This window comes from Vigna angularis, chromosome 2, assembly GCF_016808095.1.
Source record: "Vigna angularis cultivar LongXiaoDou No.4 chromosome 2, ASM1680809v1, whole genome shotgun sequence".
In the NCBI taxonomy this organism is placed as follows: domain Eukaryota; kingdom Viridiplantae; phylum Streptophyta; class Magnoliopsida; order Fabales; family Fabaceae; genus Vigna; species Vigna angularis.
This window is the reverse complement of record NC_068971.1, coordinates 44,845,832-44,865,798: the sequence shown is the minus strand read 5'-3', so window position 1 is coordinate 44,865,798 and position 19,967 is coordinate 44,845,832. Positions and strand designations below refer to the sequence as shown.

General features: G+C 34.9%; 2 protein-coding genes across 5 annotated transcripts; both read left to right on the top strand.

Moving 5' to 3' along the window:
* The first annotated feature begins 5,304 nt into the window (after positions 1-5,304).
* On the top strand, positions 5,305-7,831 carry LOC108322402 (leucine-rich repeat receptor-like protein kinase PXC1). Its single transcript, XM_017554477.2, has 2 exons — positions 5,305-6,883; positions 6,959-7,831. The coding sequence occupies exons 1-2, from the start codon at positions 5,518-5,520 to the stop codon at positions 7,639-7,641; spliced, it is 2,049 nt and encodes a 682-aa protein (XP_017409966.1). The 5' UTR covers positions 5,305-5,517; the 3' UTR covers positions 7,642-7,831.
* Positions 7,832-10,500: 2,669 nt separating this feature from the next.
* Positions 10,501-19,339, top strand: LOC108322353 (pyruvate kinase 1, cytosolic). Of its 4 annotated transcripts, none has more exons than XR_008246852.1 (18): positions 10,501-10,733; positions 10,838-10,934; positions 11,056-11,153; positions 11,434-11,589; positions 12,166-12,243; positions 12,494-12,625; positions 12,745-12,825; positions 12,951-13,022; positions 13,135-13,224; positions 14,326-14,470; positions 15,444-15,532; positions 16,651-16,746; positions 17,089-17,156; positions 17,351-17,450; positions 18,060-18,104; positions 18,247-18,296; positions 18,450-18,509; positions 18,869-19,015. XR_008246852.1 is itself a non-coding variant. In XM_017554421.2 (18 exons), the coding sequence occupies exons 1-17, from the start codon at positions 10,665-10,667 to the stop codon at positions 18,469-18,471; spliced, it is 1,458 nt and encodes a 485-aa protein (XP_017409910.1). In that variant the 5' UTR covers positions 10,501-10,664; the 3' UTR covers positions 18,472-18,509; positions 18,869-19,015. The 4 variants fall into 4 exon arrangements, 3 of the variants coding, with proteins under 3 accessions (XP_017409910.1, XP_017409908.1, XP_017409909.1); XM_017554421.2 differs by having other exon boundaries at positions 18,277-18,296; XM_017554419.2 differs by lacking the exon at positions 18,247-18,296 and having other exon boundaries at positions 18,869-19,339.
* The last annotated feature ends 628 nt before the right edge of the window (positions 19,340-19,967 follow it).

Below are 19,967 nucleotides of genomic sequence, written 5' to 3'. Positions count from 1 at the left end.
TATATGAAATAAATAATAAATGATAGTCTTATTATTATTGTTATTTTTAGTAGTAATATTTTATGGATGAAACGGGAAGAATAAAGTTAAATATTATAAAAATGGTAATATAAGCAATGAGAGGTGGTAGTTCAAATGATAATAACTTTGGTAACAGAAGGGTCTTGAGTTCCAAATTTTTGACCGTATTTATGATGATGGAATAATTGACACTGAAGTCAAAAAAAAGTTAGAATTACAATAATCCATTATTATTTTATTCTTTAACAAACATATCTCTTCAAGGAAAAATTGATTACTCTATATGTTAGGATAATGTAAACATTATGGATAGAATACTTGTTGGATGATAAAGGTTTACATTATAATAATTATATATATATATATATATATATATATATATATATATATATATATATATATTTTGTATTTTGGTTCTTTGTATAACTAATCTTGCACAAACAAAAAATAATTTTAATATGGACAATTTTACTTCAAACTCATTTGATTGGACATTGAATTAAAAAGGTGTTATGGGACAATGCTCATATGCCAACTCATTACTATATTTAAGGAGCACTTTGAAGTTCTTCTTGATAATGAGTTATGTACTCGTTAAAAGATCTTCTAAAATTGGTACTGAAGTTATCTATTCATTTGATTTTGATTTTGTTAAAAATGCAAATAATGGACAATGTGTTCCGAAACGAAATGATCATCGATCAATTTATAATAATTGCATCTTCATCTCGACAAGATACTTCTTCTCTTATGCTAACAGGAATAATGAATGAGATATTTGATTTTCAAACATTTGTTAGGGACAGATTTGACAACATTGATGCTAAAGTTGTACATATTGAAGAATACATGGTTTATCTATGTCATCACTTTGGGTCACAAAGGCCTTCTTAAATTTAATTGTATTGTGTCTTAATTTTATGATTAGGTTTTTGTGCTAACTTTTATGATTTATTAAAGCACCTTTTATTTTAGTTGATGAATTTGTTCACTTCCATTGGTTTTATTTTGTTCTCTTTGTTTATTTAAAACTTAAATCATAATCAATTATAACTTAATTATACGCTTATATACCTTATAATGTATCAGAGTACAAACCACAAATCATAAATCACATTAACAACAACTACATAAACTCTCTTATAGTCTTTTACCATTGGTAATCAATTACCGTATTATTCTAATGGATTACAATGGTCTGTAATTCGAAGAAGGATAATGATACTTTGACATATTTTTTGACAACATTTTAACATCATCTACGTGTCATTTTGTTATGTTGGTGTTTATGATTACTATTATTGATTGTGGAGTAATTTTGGACTAATCACAGAATGACACGTAGATGATGTTAAAATGTTGTCAAAGTATCATTATCCGTAATTCGAATTACATGCATTGGTAATTACAATAAATATGTAATCGATTACACAATGAAGTTGTGCACCTTCTTAATGATTACAACATTACGTAATGAATTACAAATACTAAAAAACGTGTGAAGGTGCACGATTTCACCTTTTAAAATTGATAGTTGTGTGCTACATACATGACTTTTTTATTTGAAATTATGTGGAAGTTACACAACTTACCTATAAACATAATTAATGTTTTTTTGCCTACTTCGATAATAAGACAATCATATTTATCTAAATCCATAAAAAAGAAACAATATTAGTATAGTTTGAATATATATATATATATATATATATATATATATATATATATATATATATATATATATATATATATTGTTGAAAGACTCACATTAATTAAAAATAATATGAGCGAAGCTTCCTGCACCTCCACGAATTCTTCCTGCACCTCCAAATTTCCCACACTATCCTTCTGACCATTGCAGACCTACACACACAGAAAAAGAGAAAGAATATTTTAATGTTTTAAAAGCAAACCCTACACCCCTAACCCACACTCTCTGCACCTTTCCTCCAACAAAATGTTCTCCTCTTCCTTCAATTCCAGTAAGGTGCAGAAGCTCTCTTAATTCCATCTCTTGCTCCATAGATTATGTACTCCATCTCTTGCTCTCTCCTTCTTCCCTTTCTCGTTGCATCTCTCTGTATCTCTCTCACCATCTGAGTGATCTCTTCTCTCGCGGGCAAGGGCAGCTGTGTTCGGTAAGACTCGAGGCCTTAATCGCACTCTGAAGCACGATTAAGACCCTGCACAATTTGAACGTCGGTAGAGACTCTGCGCAATTTGAACACCGGTAGAGATCATGCGCATTTTGAATTACGGTTGAGACATGATTCATAATACGTATCATAAGCAAGCATAATATCACAATAAACAAACAAAAAAATGAGATAAAATTAATGTACTAGTGAAACCACACTTAGAAGTGCGGCACCCCTAAATCGCAGTTCGAAGTGTGGTTGGGGTGAGCCGAAAGTCGACTTTCGGCCTCCTGTAACCGGCGTTCCAACTGCATCACGAATAATCGCATCTCCAACAGCGATTTACGTGTTTACTTCAAACAATACACTAACTTGAGAAGTTTCGCTGCCTTCTTCCTCAACACCACCAACTTTCTTCCTTCTCTACTACTGTCCACAACACCACCGGGAACAACCACTACAACTCTAAATCTAGAAAACAATATAACAGTGAAGAAGTGAAAATTGAGAGTGAAAAGAATAACATCGAAGAAGGATGCATGAAGGGCAAGACATGATATTTAGGGTTTAAAGCATTTAGGGTTGTTGGGGTTAGGAGGGTTGCTGATAGTTAAAAAATCATTAAGTAATCATTAATTTTCGTTTGACTTTTAATAAATGACGGACAAATGTATATAAAATGGAAGTTACAAGGAGAACCAGGTGAGGTACATGGAGAATCACTCAAATAATATTGTTTCACAATATATAAATAAATACAAATCTAACTTTATAAATTGGGTTAGTAAAATTGAGTTAGTCTTAAATTTATTTTTTAAAACATCATAAATATTTAAACTCTTCTAAAACATAAGGGATAGATAATACTTTTGCAAGAGCTAATTATGAATATAAAGGAACAGTTATGAATTAGATACTTAAACAAAGGATAGGGATTAACAAAGAAGATTAATTTACGCAATAAAAAGGTTGATCTACGCTCCACATCCTGATTTAACTTACTATTCCATCAATTAAAAGAAAAAATAGACTTCTTTAGCAAGGTTCAATCAAACACTTCATTAGACAATTAGATATTCAGCCGAGAGAAGAGCGAAAACAAATATTCAAAAACAACTCTTCAAAAACCATGCATGGAATACACCTACTTCTATTTAATTATACTATTTACGTATAAATTTGAAATGTCCTCTGAATATTCTGAAACTGTAACTCCCATACTAAACGGCATGCAACTTACCTTCGCAATGAACAGAATCAAAGACAATAAAATTGCGCAACCTTTGTCTGTATAAGTTGTTGGACGCCTGTCACAAATACTATGATATTGTCGCCATGTCTTCCATCTTTGTTTACTCGCTCCTTTCAATCCATGGCCAATACCTGTATCACTAACACTTTCTTTAGAACAGGGGAAAAGACGTAGGTAGAAGATGAGAAAAAAAATAGAAGCCCAAATATTTAAGAATTAAGATAAAAATAAAATTATTTCATCAAATAAAAATAGAAAAAATTATGTTCTAAACATCCTTCAAATTTTATATGTAAATCGATAATCCTTACAATATATCTGACACAGTTTTTGGGGTCTCTATTCCCACAGTAGATGTATTCCCTGTCATATATATATATGCATATGTATATGTATATGCCTGTGTACACTACAAAATACTGTGGCCAAAATGCTAAAAGAGACCTTGCAGACTAAAATTTAAGCTTTGCCTTTTTTATCTAGAGTTAAAGTTGTTAAATTTCAGATTCTGTTATTTGCCCCATTTTCCAATGATAAACTAATAGAAAAGGTGTGTTAATTAAGAAAATGTTAAGAGTACCTTTAGTTTTGGAGCGCCAATCTCGGCTTCAAACTCTCTTCTTTTTGAAGGCTTTTGCTTTAGAGGGTAATGAAGAGTGAAAGAGAGAAAAGCTGAAATAATTCCCTCACTTTTTGGGACAACTTACATTAGCAGAATGGTGGAAACTCTTCCGAAGGTTTCCAATGGAGATGGGAAGCAATCACTGTGTACCATCCATTGCCCCCACCCATGTGCCATTTACCCATCACACCATCATCTTATATCATCAATCATCAAATTATAAAATAAATATAAAAGTAAGGTTAAATATGCTTTTTGCCATTCCTCAAATAAGAAGAATAAAGCTGTGAAATGAAAAGTAATCAGATTATAAAAAAAATTGAAACGGAAAGAAAAAGAAGTAATTGGTTGGGCTGGGTTTGTACTGTTGTGGGAACCGACAATTTCACATATCAAAGTGATTGGAACAATGGTGTACTATATTTGGTGTGTTTTGACTAGCTTGGTCAACTTTTGTCGTGAAACTAAAAGCTTTAATTCCAGTCATGTCCCTGGCATTTTCATCTTTATCATTCAATTCTATGCCTCACTTGAGGGTGTGATGTGAGAAAAACTTTGCTTGTTTATGACTTAAAGCAGAGGACCCTTCTTTTCTTCCTCAACATGGAAAAAGTAGCAGCTGTGACCAAACCAAATAATGAGCACACATATATAAAATTAATTATGTTAATTATTATTATGAGTAACACTTTTTACTCATTCAAGGAAATCAAAGAACATCTCTCGTATTAAACTCTGTTTATCCGATAAAAAACATCTTTAAGAAATTATCATGAGAGGGATGAACCCTTCTAAAGTTGCAAATGTTAATTGCATCCATTGTCAACACACAATGGTCCACACCTCAACAAACCTTGTGTAAAAACTGAGGAAGTCAATTCTTGAGAAGGGTTAGTGGTATTATTAACCTGTTGATGATATATATGTAGGAAGAGGAGAATAAAACAGAATAAAAGTAGCAGAGGAATCAATCACAATTATTTAGGATGAGTTGTTCTAGACTGGGTGATTGGCAACACTGAACCCATTTTACCCTTCCATAGTAACTCAACAAATTGACCTTTATGAAACCTTATTAGTTGCATCATTTCCATTATTTATTATCACTATTACTATTCAACCTTGTGTGTATCACTATTAACATTGTACATTTGTCTGCAAAGGAACCATGTTTTCTTCTTCTCTTTAGCGTAATAAGCCAAGCAAAAGAAAAAAGCATTAATTAGTAACACCCTCCATATCTTGTGAGTAAGCGACAACAGCAATCATAAACGGTACCACCCTTTCCAAATCCCACAAACTTTAATCATCACATTAGTCCTAATTACCTCTCAAGGACTTACGATAACTGCAACACTTTTCTTCAATCACTCGCTCTCTCCAATCATGCCACGTTTGCCTTCTCACTCCATCTGAAATCCCAACCTTCTTTTCAAATTAAAAACACCAGCATAGCCATTCTTGCTCCCTTCCCACACCATAACATGAAACACCCTTCTTCCATAAACCTGTCACTGCCATTGTTGCCATTGGCATTGGCCTTCACCATCTTCTGTGTTGCAGAGAGTGCATGGCAAAATGATACACTCGCCCTTACCCAGTTCCGCCTCCAAACCGACACCCACGGCAACCTTCTCTCCAACTGGACCGGAGCCGACGCCTGCTCCGCCGCGTGGCTCGGCGTCGAGTGCTCCCCAAACGGCAGAGTGGTGGGCCTCTCCCTCCCTTCCCTCAACCTCCGTGGTCCAATTGATTCTCTCTCCTCACTAGTGTACCTCCGCTTCCTCGACCTCCACGAAAACCGCTTAAACGGTACCTTTTACCCCCTCTTAAACTGCACCGCCCTCGAACTCCTCTATCTCTCCCACAATGACTTCTCCGGCGAGATTCCGCGGCAGATATCCTCCCTCCGCCTCCTTCTCCGCCTTGACATCTCCGACAACAACATCCGCGGTCCAATCCCCAACCAAGTCGCCAAACTAACCCACCTTCTCACTCTTCGGTTGCAGAACAACGCCCTGTCCGGCCACGTCCCCGACATCTCCGCTTCCCTCCTCAACCTCACCCAACTCAACGTAACCAACAATGAACTTCGTGGCCACGTTCCCGATTCTATGCTTTCAAAATTCGGCAACACCAGCTTCTCCGGAAACCATGGTCTATGTGGGTCCACCCCGTTGCCCAAATGTTCCGAAATCGAACCAGACACGGAGACCACAATAACCGTTCCTTCAAAACCGAGTTCGTTCCCTCAAACAAGCAGTGTGACTCTCTCTGACACTCCGAAGAAGAAAGGTCTGAGGGCGGGTGTCATTGTGGCCATTGTAGTGGCAGTTTGCGTGGCGGTGCTCGTGGCGATTTCATTTGTGGTGGCGCACTGCTGCTCGAGGGGAGGGGGAGGCTATGGATCGGCAGCGGGGAGCGAGAGTGGGAAACGGAAGAGTGGGAGTAGTTCTGGGAGCGAGAAGAAGGTGTATGGAAATGGTGGGAATTTCGATAGAGATAGCGATGGGACGAACACTGAGACGGAACGAAGCAAGCTGGTGTTTTTCGATAGGAGGAACCAGTTTGAGTTGGAGGATCTGCTTCGAGCATCGGCGGAGATGCTGGGAAAAGGGTGCTTGGGAACGGTTTACAGAGCGGTGCTCGACGATGGCTGCACCGTCGCAGTGAAGAGACTGAAAGACGCAAACCCCTGCGAGAGAAACGAGTTTGAACAGTACATGGACGTTGTAGGGAAGCTCAAACACCCCAACATTGTCAGACTCCGAGCCTATTACTATGCAAAGGAAGAAAAGCTTCTTGTGTATGATTATCTCCCTAATGGAAGCTTGCATGCTCTTCTTCATGGTTAGTTTATTCCTCTATTATACTGTACTTTATTAGGGTTAGTTGAAATTTAACGATTCGATGTTAATGAAATAGGTAACCGTGGACCTGGAAGGATTCCATTGGATTGGACAACGAGAATAAGCTTGGTGTTAGGTGCGGCCAGAGGGTTGGCTAGGATTCATGCAGAGTACAACGCATCCAAGATACCCCACGGGAACGTCAAATCCTCCAACGTGCTTCTCGACAAAAACGGCGTCGCTTTGATCTCCGACTTCGGGTTATCGCTGCTGTTGAACCCGGTTCACGCGATCGCGCGGTTGGGAGGGTATAGAGCGCCGGAACAGGTTGAAGTGAAGAGGCTGTCGCAGGAGGCTGACGTGTACGCTTTCGGGGTGTTGGTATTGGAGGTGTTGACTGGAAGGGCGCCGTCCACTGAGTACCCTAGTTCCGCGGCGCGTCCACGCGTGGAGGATGAGGGTGAGGTGGATCTTCCGAAGTGGGTTCGGTCGGTGGTGAAGGAGGAATGGACCGCTGAGGTGTTCGACGAGGAGTTGTTGCGGTACAAGAACATCGAGGAGGAGTTGGTGGCGATGTTGCACGTGGGAGTGGCGTGCGTGGCGGCGCAACCGGAGAAGAGGCCGAGTATGATGGAGGTTGTGAAGATGGTTGAGGATCTGAGGGTGGAACAGTCTCCTCTGGGAGAGGATTATGATGAGGCACGGTCACGCAATTCGCTTTCGCCGTCGCTTCCAACCACCGAAGATGGCCTTGCTTAATCGTAACAGCGTTCTTTGTTATGATTGCTGCACTAACTTATTACTGTGTCATCCATGCTCCTCCTCATTTTTAGTTTATCGTCTCTCTATTGTGTTTCTTAATTCTTGCTTTCTTTGTGAAATGCTGTTAATTGCTGTTGTTAATTCTCTTAAATTAATTAATCAATGGCCACGAACGCGTTTGTGTGTACACTGTCGTTTCGGGTTCTCCTAAACTATGCCTCCTCCTAAGCAGAGCTGCCAGTAACATGCCCAATGGGCCTATTGAAATAAAAATAATAATTATTTTACACAACTTTTTATCTATATTCACCACTATTATTAATAAAATATTATATTAAATAATAATAATAAATATCAATAAAATGTTATAATAAAATAATAGTTTATAGAATTATAATTTAAAGATGTAATAAAAATTAAAAGTGTCAAACTATCATCACTTAATAAAAGAAATTTTTAACAAAATTCTTTTTACAAATATAACAATTATTTTTTTGCAAAATTCCTCTCACAAATTCAAAAACATTCAAACTACCGAATATTAACTCACCGATGTCCTGCTTCAATTGCAAATAGATTACTGGGATTCTTTGCATACCTTCTAGGTATGAAAAGACTAAGAAAATTGGTGTACTTCTTGCTAATTGAGATCTACAACTTAGGTATAATGGAGTAGGAAAGGTTATGCTTGTTATGAAGATGAAAATCTTAAGATGCTTCAAAGAAAGGTTATGCTAGAAGCCAAATATCAGTTGTGTATCGATATCTTTTATTTTCTATTGAGGGTACTCCAATGTTATAGGACTTAGTTAAAAGTGAGTCTCTCTTCATAGGTAAGTTAGCAATTGACCTCGGGGCTAATGGAGTCATTTGAATTGACTCAAGGTCAATGATGTAAAATTATAAATAATGCATTAATGATGATTTATTATTCACTTTTTGCATTAATTGAAATTTGACCATAGAGCTCTTACCAAGTATTGAGAAGACATATACAAAAGTGTGGAGAAGTTGTGAAGAAAAAACATATTTGCATGTTACATTCAATCTTTTAAGAACATATATAAACACACACATACTCGAATAAATAAATGATCAACAAGATAAAACTATAAACAGTGTATTAATGATGATTTATTATTGACCTTTTACAGTAACTAAGGTTTGATCAAATAAATCTAACCAAAAATTTGAGGTTTGATCAAATAAATCTAACCAAAGATTTTAGCATTGAATGATCTTTTTAAAAACATCTCTTCACAGTAATAAAAGTAAAAAACTCTTAAGTAAGAACATATAAATAACTTAACATAAAAATCATGGCTATATATATTACACATATTTTAACATAAAAAAATGGTTACATCCCTTTACTCCACCAATATATTACACACACGTATTCCTTCACTCCACCAATATATTACACACTTAACTTAATATAAAAATTGTGGCTATGTACATTACACACACATACATAACTTAACATAAAAACCTTGTTATATCCCTTCACTCAACCAATATATACACACACATAACATAAAAACCGTGGCTATCCCTTCACTCTCCCAATATATTCACAAATTATAATACAAAATTTATTCAATATTTAGACAATTTTGATCCTTTATGGTTTAAAAATATAAGCAAATAATATTAGATTGTGTATTGTGAAGTAAACATACATTGTCGAAAAATAAATAAAACTACCGAACAAATTATGAAAAATTAGTATGCAAACAATTTAAATATTTTTTTACATAATAATTTCGGCTGTTAGGTTTTTCATGTGGACTGTCTGGTAATTTCCTTTTTAACCTCCCTCCTTCATTATTATTAAATTACAATCCTGTTCTCTTTGGACCAATATTAATTATATAACCTATATGTAAATGATGATTTGAAGGTTTTCTCCAGGAAGGTTTGAACCCAAACTTCCATTGTAACGGTCCTGCATAAAGCATGCTACGGTAATTGTTAAGGCCAACTAATACACCATTAATTATTTCTATGACCTTAACCACTCACACTTTAAGTTTTCCTATATTGCCAAGTATTCTACAAGTTTCTGCCAAACCATTTTTGGTACAAAAGGCTTTAGATATGTTATTCGTCAAAATATCAAAAGTCTAAAATAAAATCATGCCTACATTACAAAAGTTAAAGTGATGACGAAAAGCACTTAAGAAACTAAATTAACTAGGTATGAAATATGTAATATTGAGATACTTGGAAAATGTTTTCAAAATACATGTTTTTAGAAAATATTGTCATAAGCTTTTGTTACGTTGTTATGAGATTTTTTTATTTTATTTTCTAAAAAGGGTCGAACGAAAAGTGAAATTTTTATAAGATTAATTTGCTTTACAAAATCGTTAGAATTAAATGAAGTCGTGAGTGGTAAGCACCACCCACAGAATTTTACATTTAATTAAGAATCAGATGGGCCACGCAATTCCGGGTGCCACTGTAAAATGCTGGGCCTTCAAATTTTTATCTAATCAAAGCAACTTAAATAAACTAAAATGTCCATTTTTTAAGATTTGCATCGTATATTTCTAAGTTAAAAAAATCAAAATCTAATCACACTGCATTTGTTGGAAAAATTAACACTTTGTTTGAATTTCATTTTATATTATCTTATTATTTAGAATGTAAAGAACTTGGTAAAATTGATTTAATTTCGAAATTGCAGCTTTAGCGCACTCCTAAATAACTTGAATACCGTGTGCTGCACCTTTTCGGTTTTTCCCATGCTTCCTAATAAAGATGGGAAAATAATAAGTTTAAATTAATTTATTTTTCTATCGAAAATAATTAAAATTTATATAGACGTTTTACAAGAGGTCATCGTCGATTCTCAGTTTTTTCTTCCTTGGACTACGGACAACAATTTATTTACCAGAAAGTGCTACAAACAAAAAAGCGGTTTAAAAAGGCATTATAAGAGTGCAGCTTGTGCTCACACAACTTCATCTTCTTCGCTCTCTGTCTGACTCTGTGTGCGTGGAAAAGAAGCGAAGATGCATTCCAGTCACTTACTTCTCGAGGAACCCATTCGTATGGTTTCCATTCTCGAACCATCTAAGGCCGTCAGTAACTTCTTCTTCTTCTTCTTCTTCTTGTTATTATTTCTCAACGTTTTTTTTTTCATTTGTGTTATTAGTTTGTTTTATGAATTTATTTTGCATTTCAGAGTTTCTTTCCCGCAATGACGAAGATTGTTGGTACGCTCGGTCCCAAATCTCGATCGGTCGAGGTTATTTCTGCTTGTCTTAAAGCTGGAATGTCAGGTATGTTTTTTTCTTCCTTTTGCTTCGTTGTTGTTCTAATATTTCTCTCCTTTTTCTGACTCTCCACCGTTTGCTGCGCGCTTATATGTTCTTGGATGATTTTTCTATTTTTCTGCTGTAGTGGCTCGTTTCGACTTCTCTTGGGGCGATCCTGAATATCACCAAGAGACTTTGGAGAATTTGAAAACCGCTATCAAATCTACTAAGAAACTCTGTGCTGTGAGTTTTTCTTTTTCATTTTTTTGCTTGATACATTTTTTGGTTCAGACTTTCTCAAAATGTTTGATTGCTTAGGTTAGAAGTTACCACTTGTGTTTCACATCTTTGTTGTCCGTTTCGTTGGGATTAAGATTTTGCTGAGTGCGTGGGGGATATCTATTTTTGTCCCGCCAATTTATTCATGCATGCATTTCCATTGTTTAGGTTTCTTGCTGAGTTTGTTAATGTAATGGAAAGGGTGCCGAGTGTTGGTTGGTTACTCTATTGTTGTCTTTAACAGGTAATGTTGGACACGGTGGGAGCAGAGATGCAGGTTGTTAACAAAAGTGAGAAATCTATCTCGCTACAGGCTGATGCTCAGGTTGTTCTGACTCCTGACCTGGGACAAGAAGCATCTTCACAGATACTGCCTATCAATTATGATGGGCTGGCAAAGGTTCATTAGACTTTTCAGTCTTGTCGTGATATTCTGTGATCGACTTAATATTGGAAAGTGTCTTGGTTCTGATCAACCCTAGCCCCCTTAATTTTGGCCTCTTTTGGTATTTCCAAATGGCTGTCTCAAGGCTGTTGGTGGTTTAGTTCTACATGGCTAGTCATAAGACCAAAATAATTTAAGTGGAAAACAACTTTCATCTTACAACTTGATTGTGAGACCGAGTTAGGATTTTAAGACTTGCTTTTCTTGTACATATTTTCTCGGAATATTAACCTCAGTGGTTTAGTTTAGTCATTTTTACTCTTCATTGCATGTGATAGTATTTGGTTTGGAGTCTATTATACCTTCTTGCCAGTGTTAGCAATTTTGCTCTTGCTTATGGCGTTAGAACTTATAAGTAGTAAATTGCATTTGCATGATTTTCCTTTGGAGGGCCCTTGATCGAATTGTAATCTGTTACTCTATTCGCTACATGATTATTGCAACTCATATATTGTGTGGACTCATTTCCATTTTTCCTAATGCAACGCTTGAATTGGTTTAATAAACCCTAATCTTGTTTGGATTGTTCAGTCAATGAAGAAGGGTGACACAATTTTTGTTGGTCAATACTTGTTCACGGGAAGTGAAACTACTTCTGTATGGCTAGAGGTATGAGTTGGTTACAAAAGAAAAAAATTATTCTAATAAGCCCCCTTTTTGTTTTTGTTATTGTGCAGGTTCTTATATTTTTTTAATCTTTGTTAACCATTTGTGTTATTTATATTGTGATCTTGTTCATATAATTGAAGTTAAAACTTCGTTGATATTTTCAAAATCTATGGCAATGGCATAGGCTGACTTAAGTAGGAAGAGTTGAAGTCCTACATGCATATTGAGTAGTTATGCTGAAATTATGCAGGTATCCGAAGTCACAGGTCAGGACGTTGTTTGTACTATAAAGAATTCAGCAACATTAGCAGGGTCATTGTTCACTTTGCATGCCTCTCAGGTTCATATTGATTTGCCTACCCTTACTGATAAAGACAAGGAGGTAATTTCTACCTTTTTACTTGCATGTTTGAACGAGTCACTTATCATCAATTATCTATAGTTTGCATGTGCCTAAATATAGGATTTTTTGAAGTTTTGGGCTATTTTTTTTCCTTGCAGGTTATAAGCACCTGGGGAGTGAAAAACAAAATTGATTTTCTGTCATTGTCATATACTAGGCATGCTGAAGATGTTCGCCAGGTAATTTGTCTTCCACATTCTTTGCTTTGTTTAGTTTTTTGGAGTTCATAATTGGTCATTTAATTAATTTTTCTAAAGCTGTTTCAGGTTTTCTATTAAAAAACTCTTGTGTGCTTGAAATGCAGGCCCGTGAATTCCTTTCTAAGTTAGGAGATCTAAGGCAGACTCATATATTTGCAAAGATTGAAAATGTTGAGGTGAACTTCAATTTTTCATAATTTACTGCAAAGTTTAGTTTTTTTTTTAAATAAATTAAATTCCTGTCAGAGTTCTGATTGAAAAGCATATCACACCTATATTGTTTTCTAGGGATTGACCCATTTTGATGAAATTCTACAAGAAGCAGATGGTATTATTCTTTCCCGTGGGAATTTGGGCATTGATCTTCCCCCAGAGAAGGTTAGATTATTTGTTAAACTGAATTTTAATAATGGACTATAGAGCTCTGCTTGTGTTAGAGAATGGAGGGTCTATGAGAGAAGAAAGGGAAAACAGAGGACTTAACTGCTAGTCAGTTAAGTGGGTTTGGGAAAGAGGCCTATATAAGGACCTCTTTGTTGGATCAGTTAGGTGGTTAGACATTTGTTGATTTGTTGACCGGTCATAGCACCTGGTGAAGGAGGTTAAGCTCCTGGACTATTCTGTATTCTTGTTTCTTTCTTGTGAATACACACCCACTATTCATCCCATACTGTGTGGTGTTTGTTTCTGTGAGCGTAAGAGTGTGAGTGAGTTAGATTTCTTACTTGAATCTCTAACAGCTTGTGTATGTGTTGTTCTGACTTTGAACATGTTGAGAATGTATTTAATACTTCAAATATTATAGATTTGTATTAATAATGAATTGAAATAAGTATATGCTTCAAAATGTTTGAGTAAGAGCTGATAATGGACAAAATAGTTCCAATTCTACTTTTTGTTCTTGGTCACTTTTGAAATGATGTTTTTTATTTAAATGCTTGAATCGATTTTTTGTTGCCTAGATTATCTGGCCCACTTTTCTTTTAATGGATGGGGTTGGTACTTGGTTGGTTCGAACAAGTTTTAGGTAGTAGATATATATCCCGACTATGGAGTCTTATATTATATTTGATTATGAAATTAAGAATTTTCCTGAGTACCTTTTTTCAAATAACTCAACTAGATTTTGTTTTCAAAGCAACATAGTTTAACAAGTTTTTGTAAATGTTCCAAATATCTCTTTTTGAACCATAAACGTATATAACGCTGATATTGTGAGTCTTCATCTGTTTATAAGTGTAATTAAATGTATCGATAGTTAACGAGTGATTGGGGTTTGCTATTAAAACCGCAAACTTTGAGCAAAGAAATAAATGAGACTTATGCTGAGCAAGGGAATATATCTTTTGGAGTGGAATGGAATATTTGACCTGAGTCAGTGTATTGAACTGATAATTAATTTCAATGCTTGTAATGTCAATCATAATTCATAGACAGACCATTGCAGAGGTGTTAATCAACTACTATTTGCTTCTGTAGGTATTTTTCTTTCAAAAATCAGCCCTTTACAAGTGTAATATGGCCGGGAAACCTGCTGTGCTTACACGCGTTGTGGATAGCATGACTGACAACTTAAGACCAACTCGTGCAGAAGCCACTGATGTTGCCAATGCTGTTTTAGATGGTAAGTCACCTGTCACATGATCCTGGTAGTTAGGGCGGTGGTGACTACTAGGATGTCCGGGAAATTTATATCTTAAGTTTATATTTATATATATCTTAAGTTTATATTTATATATAGCCCCAAAGTTCTGATTTTAAGTAGCCATTGGAGGTGCAATGGTCTAGAATATTGTAGATTTAAGAGATTGATAGTTAAGATGATTTACATTGAAATTTTCTGGATATTGTAAAATAGTGAAATTCAACCAGCAACAGGACTGTTGTGCTTGTGTAAGAAGTGGAGAAATGGCCATATCTTCTGTGATCAACACAAAGCAAAGTGTGTCGGGGGCTCACTGTTGTTAAATAACCATCGTAGTGCTGCCATTACGCCATAACATGGTGTTTTTGGTTTGTGAATGGAGGTTCATTATGGCAGTGCTTTAGGCCACAATTGCATGTTTATATGGTGAAATTTGGTCTTCCACCATTGATAACAGTGAGAGGGTTCCAAGAGAGGAGAGTGTTTATATGGAAACAGGAAGTTATGGCACTATTTTATTATTATACACAAAATGATACTGGAGTCTTTTTAACCACTTTTCACTGATGTCATTTATCTCCTGTTAGTGCTTATTTGTGTGCTTGAGCCTTGAAGTTGTCTCTAGGGAGTAATCGACCTTGATTTGCATGGTAACTTCAAAACTTCTGCAGATGACTATCAAAGACTTGAATTACTGCTATCTTCATTTTCAGATTTAGACCTGCTTCAATAATTTAGTCATTCTTTCATTGGTGACGGGGACTATACATAACTGTGCATCTTGCTGTGCTTTTGATATTGGTTGTGTTATGCAACTTCAATAAATTTTTGTCTCTTGATTATATTTTCTGATTTTGATTGTTCACATTGAATTTTTTTTAGTGTTTGTTCTGCATGTTTTTGCTAGAATCATTTATTGGGTATTTGTTAAACTGTTATAATAAATATACAGGAAGTGATGCAATACTACTAGGTGCTGAGACTTTACGGGGGTTATACCCTGTTGAGACTATTTCTACAGTTGGCAGAATTTGTGCAGAAGTAAGTGCACTTTGTTGCCCTTTAATTTCGTTTGATGCTTAAAATTTGTTCTAGTAAGTTAATTTTGTATGTTATGGAACATTTCTGATGAAATTCTTCTGTTCTGTGTATTGTGAAACTGTGTATTGTGAAATCTGTTGCCTAAATAATTTTGGAATTGGTATATTATGGTGTTGTGGTTTGAAAACTTCAGTAATTCAATTACTTCTGATTTTGCAATTGCATGGTTGGGGGAATTCCTAGGCTGCATCTAAATTTTGTTCAAGACACTCATTGAGATCTCTGGAACTGCTGTATTTGACTTATTATCATTGCTATTACCAAATATCTCTTAATTGTTTAACTACAAATTGTTTTTGGTCTTTTTGGTTGTATTGTAGTTAGTCTACTCTCTTAATTGTTTAACTACAAATTGCTATTACCAAATATCCTCTCTTGCTCGATCTAGTTTTTAGTGCTTCCATTACCATTTTTTACATGTGTGTGTGCTTTATGGCTGAAGATACTATTACATAAAAATAAAAATTTAATTTTCTGGCATGTAACCAGATGAAGATACCATAGTGTGCTTGACCTGAGATTAGCCAGATATCTAATTTCTTTTTATCTTTCCATGTTCATCCATTTGTCATGAAAAACTAGCTGAGTGAAACTTTGAAATCTTTGAAAGTAGTTTGATAAGACCATTGGCTGCATGTAGTATTTTAATTTTTTTCATTTCATTTACTAATGTGAACTGTATGATTTATTTTTAATAAAGTTTTCTACAAGAGTATGAAAATCTGACAACTACGTTATTCTCACCACTTTTCTTTACCTTAATATCAAGATCTCTGTAATTTTCTGTACTATTGACTTCATTTAGATAAAGTTTTCTACCAAATGATGGAAAGTATGTTGTTGTCACGAATTTTATTTTTCCGAATTCCAATTTCTCCTAGCATTTTTTCTTTCTGTCTTATGGTGGTTTTAAAAGAATATTTTAAAGAACATCTGCGTGGCATTAGTTATGTGAATGTGAATCCTTTGTTGGGAGAGTTGATTTGACTCATCAAATGATCTCGTGTTTGAAATGTCACTCAAAATGCTGACACTGAGATCTCCACCTTCTATTTCAGGCTGAGAAAGTTTTTAATCAAGACCTTTATTTTAAGAAAACTCTCAAATATGTTGGAGAACCCATGTCCCACTTGGAATCTATTGCCTCCTCTGCGGTAATTTCATCTCAATCTTTCCTCTTATTTATTTTATGTGGTTCCCAGTGCATGGAATAGGGAGACATCGTACAACAATAAGATTACTGTCCCATGACATGGTGGTCATGGATTTTTGTTGCAATATCAGCTTCTGCTCGCGGAGTAAGGCTGCATGCATCTGACCATCCCTGACCCCTCAATAGAGGTAGCCTTGTGCTGTGGGCCAGTTTTTAGTTTCTTCTTGCTAGTGATTGCCTCTCTACGTTGAAAACGTATAGTTTGTCTACGGATCTTGTTTTCTTGTCTTAATGGTTGGTTTTATTTCATCTTTGAAACCTATATGCAAATCATACTTTTTAGGTACGGGCAGCTATTAAGGTGAAAGCTTCTGTTATTATTTGCTTCACTTCATCTGGAAGGGCCGCAAGGTACTGTCTTGATGAATAATTTGTTGTGAATGTTGATATAATATCCTGGAGAGATAAACTACCCAACTTCTAAATTGGATTCAATCCTTGGAAAATTAATGTTATGAATGAAATAATATCAAAATCAATTTTTCTGCCCTGCATTTCTACTTGTGTCTTTGAGACTTTTCTAATAGGGTTTATGCACTTTTTAGATTGATAGCAAAATATAGGCCAACCATGCCAGTTCTCTCTGTTGTGATCCCCCGACTAAAGACAAATCAGCTGAAATGGAGCTTTAGCGGAGCTTTTGAGGTTAGATATTTTGTGTTTGCATCTTATTCTTGTTTGGTGTACATGGATCGGGTAGACATCCTCTTGTCCGGTTTACACACAGTCTGGATTATATTATTGATATGATTTTCGGTATAGCTTTGCTAAACTACATTGCCTATTTTTAAGGATGTGATTTGCTAATGTAATTGAGTTAGGACATTCTTTTTTTAGTAAAACTCGGCATCACACTAATGATTAATGAATAACGGGTTTTGTTAAATATCTTGTTCATATAATCCAAATTCATTTTTTGCTCTATTGAAATGTATTAAAATTTAATGTTTTTCATTTTCAAGCAAACAAAAACCATGAATTAGATCGAAAAATGATTTTTGTTTAACTTTTCTGAATTCATATGTGCAAGCACTGCATAAAATTAGTTATTTTATAATTAATGTGTTGATCCAATAGTTTTCTGTAAGAAATTATTGAGTAGCGGGGATTGGCTCTCGAATCAAGAGATCACGGGGAATTAGTTGACCCCCTAGATGCATATATGACTACTTCTAATTAAATTGTAGCCATTAAATAAATCATTTCTCTTATGCTTTGCTTTGCTAAGAACATTTTATTCCTGGCCGTTTCCAGGACCAACTGCCAACTCATTTGTGGGAAAGCCTATTTACAGTTAATGTAATTAATTTACTTCTCCCTACTATATATATTTATTATTTTTTGCAATCTTGTTTTAATGTAAATATTCTCGATTTTTTATGTCTTAGACATTTTTTACACATCATTTATAAACCATCTAATGTTGCTCCAATTTTCTCAGCTGTAATTAATTGTACTGCATCCTTTGTAGTGGAAATACAGCCATGAACAGTACGTATTGACTTACTTTTGAAGATGATGCTGTATTGACCTGGGTCTGGACACATTTGTTCCGTAGAATGATTGGAAGCTTATATTTACCAGGATTTATAGTGTCATATTCAAAATCTTGTTTACTAACTTATAATTCAATTTGTTGGCCAGGCTAGGCAATCACTTATTGTAAGATGTCTCTTTCCCATACTTGCCGATCCTCGACATCCTGTAAGTCAATTGTTTCACGACTCTATTTGCATTATTATTATTATTATGCATTGTTCTTTTGGGGGAAGGAAATGGAAATGACTGCTGAATTTTGATCAAGCTTAAAAAGTATCTGTAGTATCGGGGTTGGGTATTTCTGTTTACCTTCAATTCAATTCATCGTGACTCCCGAGCTCCTTGAGTCCTGGTATTTCCATTAGGTAGATCTAGAAATGAGTTTTATATTTTTATGTAGTAGTCAACTTCATGGCTACGGTGTGAAACGTAAGCTACATGACTAATATACATGCTGAATTACTATGACCCCATCACTTAAGGATCGGAGACTTACCAGACTTGATCTAATACTCTGCCTGCAGGCCGAATCAACTAGTGCCTCAAACGAATCTATTCTAAAGGTTGCCCTTGATCATGGAAAAACTGCTGGGGTTATAAAGTCGCACGATCGTGTAGTTGTTTGCCAGAAAGTTGGTGATTCATCTGTGGTTAAGATTATCGAGCTTGAAGATTAAGTGTTGCATTGATCTAACTACAGTACAAGCGTTTTGTTTTTTGGTCTACTAAGATTTTGGCAGTGGCAGATCATTCAGCTTCCACTTTTTGAGTTGTCTCCACCGGGTTTGCTGACTAGTTTATATTTTTGTGATTGAAGCTGAATGTTAGAATAGTTATATGATAGTCTGTCATAGTTAAAAATAAGAGGAAATATGCCCTGATGCCAAATATTTTTTATCAAAGTTTTACTCAAGGACAATTTGAAAGGAAGAGTAGTCGTCTTACTGTTGTCAGCTGTATGAATGAGTCTAATCATGAACTATTTTACCCCCGAAGTATGTTCTTAAACTCTTTTGTTTTTAAAATCGTCATTCAACTATTTTGTTTTAAAAAAACAGAAGGAAAACCACAAATATGTAATTTATAACTAATTCTTTTTTCAACATTATACCTGCTCATTTTCTTATAGTAAAGTTAATTTATTGCATCAAACGAAATTGATCATCTTAAAATAGTGTTCAATAAACTTATCCAAACAAACAAAATCTATTCATAATTAATTATCGAAATAATTTAATCTCGTAATTATTCCAGACTTACCTTTGTTATGTACTTTTTAATCTTAGAAGACATTTGGTATTAATTTAAATTTTCATTTACCTTGAATTTACGTTGGTTTTCATCTTAATAATTTAATACATTGTGCAATATTCTCAAATGTGCAAAATCATCGCTTTTGACGAGGGACAATATGTTTTAAGGTATGAATTACTATCTTTAAACGTTTAATCCTTCAATTTAAAAAACATTGGCCCGAGGAATATCTGAATCGTTAAATTGTTGATATTAGAACTGTTAGGTTCGTAGATTGGGAACCTAATTCCAGTACTCTATTCCTCTTCAAGAAACACTAAAAAGATGGGAAATCTGTATATTATTCACAATATCACATGTATACAGAAA